At 46.6% G+C, this 12884-nt stretch overlaps 1 protein-coding gene across 2 annotated transcripts in view; it reads right to left on the minus strand.

Moving 5' to 3' along the window:
* The window catches only part of fgf14 (fibroblast growth factor 14), a 305742-nt gene that overhangs the window by 59028 nt on the left and 233830 nt on the right, over positions 1-12884 (minus strand). For both annotated transcript variants that reach the window (XM_024388653.2, XM_024388654.2), the window contains exon 3: positions 1691-1794. In XM_024388653.2, coding sequence (XP_024244421.1) covers positions 1691-1794 — 104 coding nt within the window. The remainder of the gene's footprint in view (positions 1-1690; positions 1795-12884) is intronic.

The following is a 12884-nucleotide window of genomic DNA, read 5'->3' on the forward strand; positions in this document are numbered from 1 at the left end:
AGTATTCAGACCCCTTGACTTTTTCCACATTTTGTTGCATATTCTAAAATGGATTTAAAAAATAACAAATCTCAGCAAGTTTTTCAAAATTGTTGCAAGTTTATTCCAAATAAAAAACAGTAATACCTTATTTACATAAGTATTCAGATCCTTTACTATGAGACTCAAAATTGAGCTCAGGTGCATCCTGTTTCCATTAATCATCCTTGAGATGTTTCTACAATTTGATTGGAGTCCAACTGTGGTAAATTCAATTGATTGGACATTATTTGGAAAGGCACACACCTGTCTTTATAAGGTCCCACAGTTGACAGTGCATGTCAGAGCAAACACCAAGCCATTAGGTCGAAGGAACTGTTCATAGAGCCAAGACAGGATTGTATCGAGGCACAGACCTGGGGAGGAGCACCAAAACATTTCTGCAACATTGAAGGTCCCCAAGAGCACAGTGGCCCCAAAAATTCTTAAATCGAAGAAGTTTGGAACCACCAAGACTCTTCCTAGAGCTGGCCGCCCGGCCAAACTGAGCAATCGGGGGAGAAGGGCCTTGGTCAGGGATGTGACCAAGAACCCGATGGTCAATCTAAAAGAGAAGAGCTCTAGAGTTCCTCTGTGGAGATGCGAGAACCTTCCAGAAGGACAACTATCTCGGCAGTACTCCACCAATCAGGCCTTTATGGTAGAGTGGGCAAACGGAAGAAACTCCTCTGCAAAAGGAACATGACAGCCCGCTTGCAGTTTGCCAAAAGGCACCGTAAGACTCTCAGACCATGAGAAACAAGATTCTCTGGTCTGATGAAACCAAGATTTAACTTTTTGGCCTGAATGCCAAGCATCACGTCTGGAGGAAACCTGGCATCATCCCTACAGAAAAGCATGGTGGCGGCAGCATCATGCTGTGGAAATGTTTTTCACCAGCAGGGACTGGAAGAGTAGTCAGGACGATGAACGGAGCAAAGTACAGAAAGATCCTTGATGAAAATCTGCTCCAGAGAGCTCAGGACCTCAGACTGGGGCGAAGGTTCACTTTCCAACAGGACAATGACCCTAATCACACAACCAAGACAATGCAGGAATGGCTTTGACTGGCCCAGCCAGAGTCCGTACTTGAACCCGATCGAACATCTCTGGAGAGACCTGAAAATAGCTGTGCAGCAGGGCTCCCTATCCAACCTGACAGAGCTTGAGAGGATCTGTAGAGCAGAATGGAAGAAACTCCCCAAATGCAGGTGCCAAGCTTGTAGCGTCATATCTAAGAAGACTGAAGGCTGTAATCGCTGCCAAAGTTGCTTCAACAAAGTACTGAGTAAAGGGTCTGAATAGTTATGTAAATGTGATATTTCAGTTTAGTTTTTTTTATACATTTGAAAAAAAAATATCAGTTTTTGCTTTGTCATTATGGGGTAGTGTGTGTAGATTGATGAGGTAAAAAAACAAACAATTTAATACATTTTAGAATAAGGCTGTAACCTAACAAAATAACGTAACAAAAAAGTGGAAAAAGTCAAGGGATCTGGAAACATTCCGAATGCTCTCAATACCCACTTGCATGTAATGTATATTGACTGTTTCTTGAATTATTATTTGCATGACCTGTGTGTGTCATTCCTTCATGCCTTAAATATTACAGAAGCTGAAAATACAGTTGAATGTAACAGAATAAAACGGAATAGAATAGACTGTTACTCACTGATGTGTACAGATGGCCCTCCCCGTTCATGGAGATGTATAACCCTGTCTTCACAGACTGAATCGCAACAACTCGGAGACCCACAGGAATCAAGTTGAACAAAGCTGGAAGACAGAAAGATGGAAAGAGCAGCAGAGGGGGACAAAGTCAGAGTCAGAGACAGACAGACAGACAGACAGACAGACAGACAGACAGACAGACAAATTCCCCATTCAAACCACTGGAGAAAACCCTTCACAACATTTTCGGACAAGATTGAACTGCCGAAGGGGGCGGTGTTGCAATCTACTGCAGAGATAGCCTGCAGAGTTCCGTCATACTATCCAGGTCTGTGGCATACCAATTCAAGCTTCTACTTCTAAAAATCCACCTTTCCAGAAACAAGTCTCTCACCGTTGCTGCTTGCTATAGACCACCCTCTGTCCCCAGCTGTGCCCTGGACACCATATGTGACTTGATTGCCCCCCATCTATCTTCAGAGCTTGTGCTGCTAGGTGACCTAAACTGGGACATGCTTAACACCCCGGCCATCCTACAATCTAAGCTTGATGCCCTCAATCTCACACAAATGATCAATTAACCTACCAGGTACAACCCCAAATCCGTAAACAAGGGCAACCTCATAGATATCATCCTAACCAACTCGCCCTCCAAATACACCTCTGCTGTGTTCAACCAAGATCTCAGCGATCACTGCATCATTGCCTACATCCGTAATGGGTCTGCGGTCAAACGACCACCCCTCATCGCTGTCAAACGCTCCCTAAAATACTTCAGCGAGCAGGCCTTTCTAATAAACCTGGCCTGGGTATCCTGGAATGACACTGACCTCATCCCGTCTGTAGAGGATGTCTGCATATTCTTTAAAAGTGCCTTCCTCACCATCTTAAATAAGCATGCTCCATTCAAAAAATGTAGAACCAGGCACAGATATAGCCCTTGGTTCACTCCAGACCTGACTGTCCTTGACCAGCACAAAAATATCCTGTGGCGTACTGCATCAGCATTGAATAGCCCCCGTGATATGCAACTTTTCAGAGAAGTTAGGAACCAATATACACAGGCAGGTAGGAAAGCTAAGGCTAGCTTTTCAAACAGAAATTTGCATCCTGAAGCACAAATTCAAAAAGGTTCTGGGACACTGTAAAGTCCATGGAGAAGAAAAGCACCTCCTCCCAACTGCCCACTGCACTGAGGCTTGGAAATACTGACACCACCGATAAATCCACTGTAATTGAGAATTTGAAAAGCATTTCTCTACGGCTGGCCATGCTTTCCACCTGGCTACCTCTACCCCGGTCAACTGCCCGGTATCACCCAAGCCTCCACCATTTATCTTTCACCCAAATCCAGATAGCTGATGTTCTGAAAGAGCTGCAAAATCTGGACCCCTACAAATCAGCCGGGCGAGACAATCTGGACCCTCTCTTTCTAAAATTATCTGCAGAAATGGTTGCAACCACTATTACTAGCCTGATCATCCTCTCGTTCGTACCATCTGAGATTCCCAAAGATTGGAAAGCTGCCGCGATCACCTCCCTCTTCAAAGGGGGAGACACTCTAGACCCAAATTGCTACAGACCTATATCAATCCTACCCTGCCTTTCTCAGGTCTTAGAAAGCCAAATTAACAAACAGATCACCGACCATTTTGAATCCCACCGTACCACCGTAAAATCTGGTTTCAGAGCTGGTCAGGTGTGCACCTCAGCCACGCTCAAGGTCCTAAACGATAGCATAGCTGCCATCTATAAGAGACATTACTGTGCAGCAGTATTCATCGACCTAGCCAAGGCCAGGATTCTCAAATGCCTTGGTTTCTCAAATGACTGCTCGCCTGGTTCACCAACTACTTCTCTGATAGAGTTCAGTGTGTCAAATTGGAGGGCCTGTTGTCCGGACCTCTGGCAGTCTCTATGGGGGTGCCACAGGGGTCAAATCTCGGGCCAACTCTCTTCTGTATACATCAATGATGTCGCTCTTGCTGCTGGTGATTCTCTGATCCACCTCTACGCAGACGACACCATTCTGTATACTTCTGGCCCTTCTTTGGAGACTGTGTTAACTAACCTCCAGACGAGCCTCAATGCCATTACAACTCTCCTTCCGTGGCCTCCAACTGCTCTTAAATGCAAGTAAAACTAAATGCATGCTTTTCAACCGGTCGCTGTTCGCACCTGCCCGCCTGTCCAGGATCACTACTCTGGACGGTTCTGACTTAGAATATGTGGACAACTACAAATACCTAGGTGTCTGGTTAGACTGTAAACTCTCCTTCCAGACTCACATTAAGCATCTCCAATCCAAAATGAAATCAAGAATCGGCTTCCTATTTCGCAACAAAGCATCCTTCACTCATGCTACCAAACATACCCTCGTAAAACTGACTATCCTACAGATCCTCGACGATGTCATTTACTGTCATGACTTCCACCGAAGTCGGTTCCTCTCCTTGTTCGGACGGCGTTCGGCGGTCGGCGTCACCGGTCTTCTAGCCATCGTCGATCCACTTTTCCATTTGTTTTGTCTTGTTTTCCTACACACCTGGTTTTCATTTCCCTCATTAATTGTGTGTATTTAACCCTCTGTTCCCCCCCATGTCTTTGTGTGGAATTGTTTGTTGTAAGTGCTTGTGCACATGTTTACTGGTGCGCGTCGGATATGTACCCATGTTGGTTATTTCTTTATACCGTTGGTTTTGCAATTAAACTGCCCTTCCCCGGGAGTACGACGGGACGGTTGCACGCGGCCAGGGTTTCCTATTGCAGCTAGATCTCTACCTGGCAACCGTCCACCCGGCTCCTTCGCGCCGTGAGAGGGTGTCCGCCCTCGTCTTGTGCCTCTCAGGGAAAGCCCTGGAGTGGGCCAACGCCGTGTGGGGAGAAGGAGACCCGGCGCTGGACCATTTCGAGGATTTCACCCGCCATTTCCGGGCCGTCTTCGACCACTCGTCCGAGGGTAGAGCCGGCAGTGAACGTCTCTACCATCTGAGGCAGGGGAAGAGGAGCGTCCAGGAGTTCGCCATGGACCTTCGAACCCTGGCTGCTGGCGCGGGATGGAGCGACAGGGCCCTGATCGACCACTATCGCTGCAGTTTGCGCGAGGACGTCCGTCGGGAGTTGGCCTGCAGGGACACCACCCTCACCTTTGACCAGTTGGTGTACCTGTCCAGAGCGGGGTCTGTCAGTTCCATCCCCCAGCACCACCGCTCCGATGCCCATGGAGCTGTGAGGTGCTGTGCACAGGGAGACCGGAGGAGGTTCCGTCTCGTGCACCATCTGTGGCCGCAGAGGTCACACTGCCGGTGCCGCGTTGGTTCCTCTGGGGATTGAGGCAGCAGGCAGGGCACTCTGGTGTCACCCCAGGTGAGTCTGCACCACTCTCACCCAGAGCCCTCTGTTGTACACATGTTTTTGTATGTCAATTTTCCTGACTTTTGACCGCATTCCCAGCATAAGGCGCTCGTCGATTCAGGCGCGGCTGGGAATTTTATAGACAGATCGTTCGCCCATAGTTTAGGGTTCCCCATTCTTCCCGTGGCTGTGCCCTTCCCGATCATTAGGGTCAGGGTTGATTAGGGAGGCCACCGCTCCCCTGGGCATGGCGACGCAGGGAGATCACAAGGAGAGAATCAGTATCTTTCTTATTGACTCTCCTGCGTTTCCCGTGGTGCTAGGCCTAACCTGGTTAGCCAGTCATGACCCCACTGTTTCGTGGCAATAGAGGGCATTCACAGGGTCGTCGCGAGAGTGCTCAAGTAGGTGTTTAGGGGTTTCTGTTGGTGCTACTATGGTGGAAAGTCCAGACCATGTTTCCACCGTGCTCATCCCCCCTGAATATGCCGATGTGGCTTCTCGCCTTCTCCAAAAAGAAGGCGACTCAATTACCACCCCATCGACGGGGGGATTGTGCGATAAATCTCCTGGTAGATGCCGCAATTCCCAGGAGTCACGTGTATCCCCTGTCACAGGCAGAGACGGCGGCTATGGAAACATACGTCTCCAAATCCCTGCGTCAGGGGTACATTCGGTCCTTCACTTCACCCGCCTCCTCGAGTTTCTTTTTTGTGAAGAAGGAGGGAGGTCTGCACCCATGTATTGACTATCGAGATCTAAACCAGATCACTGTGAGGTACAGTTACCTGCTACCTGCTACTTATAGCCACAGCGATTGAGACAATGCACGGGGCGCGCATCTTCACCAAACTAGATCACAGGAGCGCTTACAAACTGGTGCGTATCCGGGAGGGAGACGAGTGGAAGACGGATTTTAGTACTACCTCAGGGCATTATGAGTACCTCGTCATGCCGTACGGGTTGATGAATGCTCCATCAGTCTTCCAAGCCTTGTAGATGAGATTTTCAGGGACCTGCACGGGCAGGGTGTAGTGGTGTATATTCTGATATAATCCGCTACACGCGCCGAGCATGTGTCCCTGGTGCGCAGGTTGTTTGGTCGTCTGTTGGAGCATAACCTGTACGTCAAGGCTGAGAAATGCCTATTCTTCCAACAGTCCATCTCCTTCCTAGGGTACCGCATTTCCACCTCATGGGTGGAGATGGAGAGTGACCGCATTTCAGCCATGCGTAATTGGCCGACTCCCACCACGGTAAAGGATGTGCAGCGGTTTCTAGGGTTTGCCAATTACTACCGGAGGTTTATCCGGGGTTTTGGTCAGGTAGCGGCTCCCATTACCTCACTGCTGAATGGGGGACCGGTACGTTTGCAGTGGTCGGCTGAGGCAGACAGGGCTTTTGGTCACCTGAGGGCTCTGTTTACCTCGGCTCCCGTGCTGGCCCATCCGTATCCCTCTTTGGCGTTCATAGTGGAGGTGGATGCGTCCGAGGCTGGGATAGGAGCCGTGCTCTCTCAGCGCTCAGGTACGCCACCAAAGCTACGCCCCTGTGCCTTCTTCTCGCGGAAGCTCAGCCCGGTGGAGCAAAACTATGACGTGGGGGACCGGGAGCTGTTGGCGGTCGTCAAGGCTTTGAAGGCATGGAGACATTGGCTCGTGGGGGCTAAACACCCGTTTCTCATCTGGACTGACCACCACAATCTGGAGTACATCCGGGCGGCGAGGAGACTGAACTCTTGCCAGGCAAGGTGGGCCATGTTTTTCAACCGTTTTGTTTTCACCCTTTCATACAGACTAGGTTCTCAGAACGCTAAGGCAGATGCACTGTCCCGGCTGTATGACACAGAGGAGCGGCCTATGGATCCCACCCCCATACTTCCGGCCTCCTGCCTGATGGCGCAGGTAGCGTGGAAGCTGGACGTGGACATTGAGCAGGCGCTATGTGCAGAGCCCACTCCCCTCCAGTGACCCGCTGGGCGTCTGTACGTTCCGTCTGCTGTCCGTGACCGGCTGATCTATTGGGCCCACAAGTCACCCTCCTCTGGTCATTCAGGCATCGGTCGGAAGGTGCGCTGTCTGAATACGAAGTACTGGTGGCCCACTTTGGCTAAGGACGTGAGGGTTTATGTTTCGTCCTGCTCGGTGTGCGCCCAGTGTAAAGCTCCTAGGCACCTGCCCAGAGGTAAGATACACCCCTTACCCGTTCCACAACGGCCGTGGTCGCACCTATCGGTGGATTTCCTTACTGATCTTCCTCCCTCACAGAGTAACACCACGATCCTGGTCGTTGTGGACCATTTCTATAAGTCCTGCCGTCTCCTCCCTCTGCCCGGTCTCCCTACGGCCTTACAGACTGCGGAGGCCTAGTTTACACACGTCTTCCTGCACTACGGGGTGCCTGAGGACATAGTGTCTGACCGGGGGTCTGGGGGGCGTTCATGGAACGTCTGGGGGTCTCGATCTGCCATACCTCGGGTTTTCACCCCGAGAGTAATTGGCAGGTGGAGAGAGTTAACCAGGATGTGGGTAGGTTTCTGAGGTCTTATCGCCAGGACCGGCCAGGGGAGTGGGCGGCATTCGTGCCCTGGTCAGGGATGGCCCAGAACTCGCTCCCCCACTACTCTACTAACCTCTCCCCCTTCCAGTGCGTACTGGGGTATCAGCCGGTTCTGGCTCCTTAGCATCAGAGTCAGATCGAGGCTCCTGCGGTGGAAGACTGGTTCCGGCGAGCGGATGAGACATGGGGCGCCGCTCATGTTCACCTTCAGCACACCGTGCTGCGCCAGAAAGCCAGCGCAGACCGTCACGGCAGTGAGGCCCCGGTGATCGCACCGGGGGACTGGGTCTGGCTTTTGACCTGAAACCTGCCCCTACACGTGCCCTGCCTGGAAGCTGGGTCCGCGGTTTGTGGGGCCATTTAAAGTCCTGAGGAGACTGAACGAGGTGAGTTACAGGTTACAGCTTCCCCCCGATTACCGTATTAACACCTCGTTCCATGTGTCTCTCCTCAGGCCGGTGGTGGCTGGTCCACTCCAGGAGTCTGAGGTGCGGGAGGTTCCTCCTCTTTTCATTTTCCATTTGTTTTGTCTTGTTTTCCTACACACCTGGTTTTCATTTCCCTCATTAATTGTTGTGTATTTAACCCTCTGTTCCCCCCATATCTTTGTGTGGAATTGTTTGTTTTAAGTGCTTGTGCAAATTTTGACTGGTGCGTGTCGGGTTTTGTACCCATGTTGATATTTTCTTGATGCCGTTGGTTTTGCAATTAAACTGCTCCGGCTATTACCTAGTTCAGCTCTCCTGCGTCTGACTTCCCTGCCACCAGTTACGCACCCCTTACATTTACTTACATTAAAAAAATAGCCTCCAACACCCTACCCAACAAATTGGATGCAGTCTATCACAGTGCCATCCGTTTTGTCACCATAGCCCCATATACTACCCACCACTGCGGCCTGTACGCTCTCGTTGGCTGGCCCTCGCTTCATCCTCGTCGCCAAACCCACTGGCTCCAGGTCATCTACAAGTCTCTGCTAAGTAAAGTCCCGCCTTATCTAAGCTCACTGGTCACCATAGCAGCACCAACCCGTAGCACGCGCTCCAGCAGGTATATCTCACTAGTCACCCACAAAGCCAATTCTTCCTTTGGCAGCCTTTTCCTTCCAGTTCTCTGCTGCCAATGACTGGAACGAACTGCAAAAATCACTGAAGCTGGAGACTCATATCGCCCTCACTAGCTTTAAGCACCAACTGTCAGAGCAGCTCACAGATCACTGCACCTGTACATAGCCCATCTGCAAATAGCCGATCCAACTACAGCATCCCCATACTGTATTTATTTATTTATCTTGCTCCTTTGCACCTCAGTATCTCTACTTGTACATTCATCTTCTGCACATCAATCACTCCAGTGTCTAATTGGTATATTGTACTTACTTCGCCACCATGGCCTATCTATTGCCTTACCTCCCTTATCTTACCTCATTTGCACACACTGTTTTCTATTGTATTATTGACTGTATGTTTGTTTATCCCATGTGTAACTCTGTGTTGTTGTTTGTGTCGCACTGCTTTGCTTTATCTTGGCCAGGTCGCCGTTGTAAATGAGAACTTGTTCTCAACTAGCCTACCTGATTAAATAAAGGTGAAATATATATATTTTTAATTAAAAATAAATAAACAATGATTTCAAATAGTATTAAATTACACACAGACTACCCCTTGCTGATCAGGACTCTTGGATATGTTGTGGTGGACTGTCATTACAATTGCTTTACAGAAACCTGGTAAAATTAAGTTTGTAGTGTGGCTTGCCACTGGATGGCTCTGAATGCACTGTCAGCATGCAGTCAATGCTATTAACTACTTTTGGAGCTAACTAGTGGTCTCAAATCCTATCCTGATGTCGACAGCAGATGAACGTTATATTCATAATTTAGCTAACTTAGCTAATTAACACGCATTTATCTGATTAACATAACTTTCCTCAGCCATCACCTGCCTTTTTCCTGACACTGACAGTGGGTTGAATGCTGTAACAACACAGAATAAAACAATTCCCAAGAGCACCATGATGGTGGTGAATTCCCATTACTGCTTATCATTTATTAACCATCATTTAAGCACATTAATTACTTTACTTTAATAATATATTTCAGCTGTGTATAACTTATATTTTTTATGACTTCATTATTTTCATTCCTTAAGTCATCATCTCATCTCTGCTCAGGTAGTAGCAACCAGCCACCCAGAAAACGATCCCACTTTATCGCTGTGCTCCCCATTTAATGAGTCATCCTAATTAACTAGGCTAGTAGTAGCTAGCTGACTGCCCAAATCATTTTACTAGTTCTTCAAAGTAGACTGCTTATTACCAACTACTTCAACCATCAATCAGGTAGAGCTACCTCACTGTCTCTTTCCTCACGTTGTTGTGTTGTGTCATTCCTCTCTCATGTGGTCTCATATGGTCTGTGTGTGTATCCGCCTCTCTCCATGGCCAGAAAGAACAGGCGCAATGAATTCTATCTAGAGAAAAGAAGTATTGAGCTCACAAAAAAATAAATACATGGAATTCAAGTAACTGAACCCCCCCAAAATAAAGACTTTTTGCTTAATCGCTCAGCACTAAGAGCTAGCTAACCAGCTAGCAAACAATGAAACTAAAGTATAATTTTGCAACATTGATGGACCTGGGAAGTAGCACTGGAAAAACTGGAGCCACAATAGGAGCGTGGCTGATTTAATAGGTCCTTTTTGGCCGTAGAACACACTTTGGCCTTGTTAGGTAATGGCCATTTTGTTTGTACTGATTGAGAAATAACAGGGCTAGTCTTGGCGGCGACACTAAGCAGTCGCATCCCAAATGGCACCCTATTCCCAACATAGTACACTAGTTTTGTGTAGAGCCCTATAGGTTGTACCAATGTATAGGGAATAGGGTGCCATTTGGGATACAACCAGTGTGTGTATGGCTGATTTAGATGCACAGTAATAAGCTCTCCTGACTATTTGAGGTAATTGGTATTGGTGTGGATGTACAGTAGGTAGAGCAGAGTGAGGGATGTGAGACGTACAGTGCCTTCTGAAATTATTCAGACCCTAGACTTTTTCCACATTTTGTTATGTTACAGGCTAATTCTGAAAAATATTCAATTGTTTTATTCCCCTCATCAATCTACACACAATACCTTAACAGGTTTTTAGAAATTTAAAAAACTGAAATATCACATTTACATAAGTATTCAGACCCTTTACTCAGTACTAGGAAGAGTCTTGGTGGTTCCAAACTTCTTCCATTTAAGAATGATTGAGGCCTCTGTGTTCTTGGCGACCTTCAATGCTGCAGAAATGTTTTGGTACCCTTCCTCAGATCTGTGCCTCGACACAATCCTGTCTCTGAGCTGTAATGACTATTCCTTCGACCTAATGGTTTGGTTTTTGCTCTGACATGCACTGTCAACTGTGGGACCTTATAAAGACAGGTGTGTGCCTTTCCAAATCATGTCCAATCAATTGAATTTACCACAGGTAGACTCCAATAAAATTGTTGAAACATCTTAAGGATGATCAATGGAAATAGGGTTCCCCTGAACTCAATTTTGAGTCTCATAGCAAAGGGTCTGAATGCTTAAGTAAGTAAGGTATTTCTGTTGTTTTTTCTACATTTGCAAACACTTCTAAAATCCTGTTTTCACTTCGTCATTATGCTTTATTGTGTGTAGATTGCTGAGGATTTAAAAAAATATATAATCCATTTAGAGTAAAGCTGTAACGTAACAAAATGTGAAAAAAGTCAAGGTGTCTGAATACTTTCCGAAGGCACTGTATGTATGGACACTGGGTTTTTAGAGGCATTGAGCAAATATGGAATAGGGATTTTGGCTGATACTGTGTTGTGCAAATGTTGTTACTGTGTTAACAACATGTCACTACATTGCTGAAAGTTGAAAGAGGTCGAACTGAACGTTCTACTCAATTAATTATCAATTGGTGCTGATTAAGTGAATTTTGGTGACTTGGAAAATCAATGACATTTCTAAAGGAGGCAAATAATTAGTAGGAAAACCTTTTGTCATCATTGTGATGTCATCATATTGAATAGATGTCGTAACGTAGCTAGCAACGTTGTGAAGGGAGAGCAATGGCGTTTTAGCTAACTGACATTAGCATTGCTAGGTATTTTTGACTAACTTTGCTAGTCAATGACAACATTGCCATCTATCTAAAGTAAATCTGATGACATGTTCATGATGACAAAGTTGTTTCTCCACAAATGATTTGCCTATTTTAGCAATGTCATCGTATTTCTAAGACAATGTAGTGTAATTTAGACAACATCGTCATTAACACCTGTTTAGAAAAGTTGGTCCTCAGTCCTCAGTGAACATTCATAACAATGGCATGACTGTGAAACCCATGAATAGTTTATATTGTTTCTTAATTAATGACATAAAATATGGATGGATTCTTTGGTCGAACTGACTATTGATCTTCCAATCATTGCTTTAGTAACATAACATATTCACGTATTTAATTATATTTCATACCATATTATTTATGAACTCTATCATGTGTGCATGTGTGTATGTGTAGGTGCCTCTTGTATATCCATAAACAAGGTTCTATAGGTCTATGGAAGCGACACGTGTCATCTCTGCTCCTAGTGACAGACACAGAGACAAAGCAGTGTCAAGCTAGAGTTAGCGCCACATACTGAAATCAAATTAACCAGCTAGCCTGAAGCACTAAGGAAGCTGTGCCAGCGAAGAGCTAAGAATACTCTCTTCTCTCGAGCTAGCCCACTGTTTCTTGGACCACTTTCCATCTCAGAGAGAAGAACCCATCTGCTTTCTATATAATACAGGTGAGGTTGGGAGACTAAATCAATGTGTTGACAAGCTCAGCATTTTGATTTTATAGATTGTCATCATGGACAGATAAAATTATAGATTTATCAACCTCAACCACGTGTAAACAATTGACCATTATTTATCTCAAATCATACAACATATATAAAAAAAATATCTTAATTTGCCGATTATGAGACACCACAGTAGCTGTGGTATCTAGACTTGCATAATATCTAGACTTGCATACTACTTAGAATGGAGTATTGGCCATGCATACTAAACAGTTTCACACGAATGTATGCAATTTGACAACTTGTTGACCCTGTAGCAGTGGTTCCCAACCTTTTTCGGTTGCTGTACCACCAACTGATTTTTGCTCCGCCTGGAGTACCCCTGATGTACCCCCTCATGTGCATTTTACCAGTAGGTCTGTGGTCTCATGAGTCTTCTCAAGTACCCCCTGTGGATAGGCCAAGTACCTCCAGGG

This window comes from Oncorhynchus tshawytscha, linkage group LG26 (genome assembly GCF_018296145.1).
Source record: "Oncorhynchus tshawytscha isolate Ot180627B linkage group LG26, Otsh_v2.0, whole genome shotgun sequence".
NCBI classification, from domain to species: Eukaryota; Metazoa; Chordata; class Actinopteri; order Salmoniformes; family Salmonidae; genus Oncorhynchus; species Oncorhynchus tshawytscha.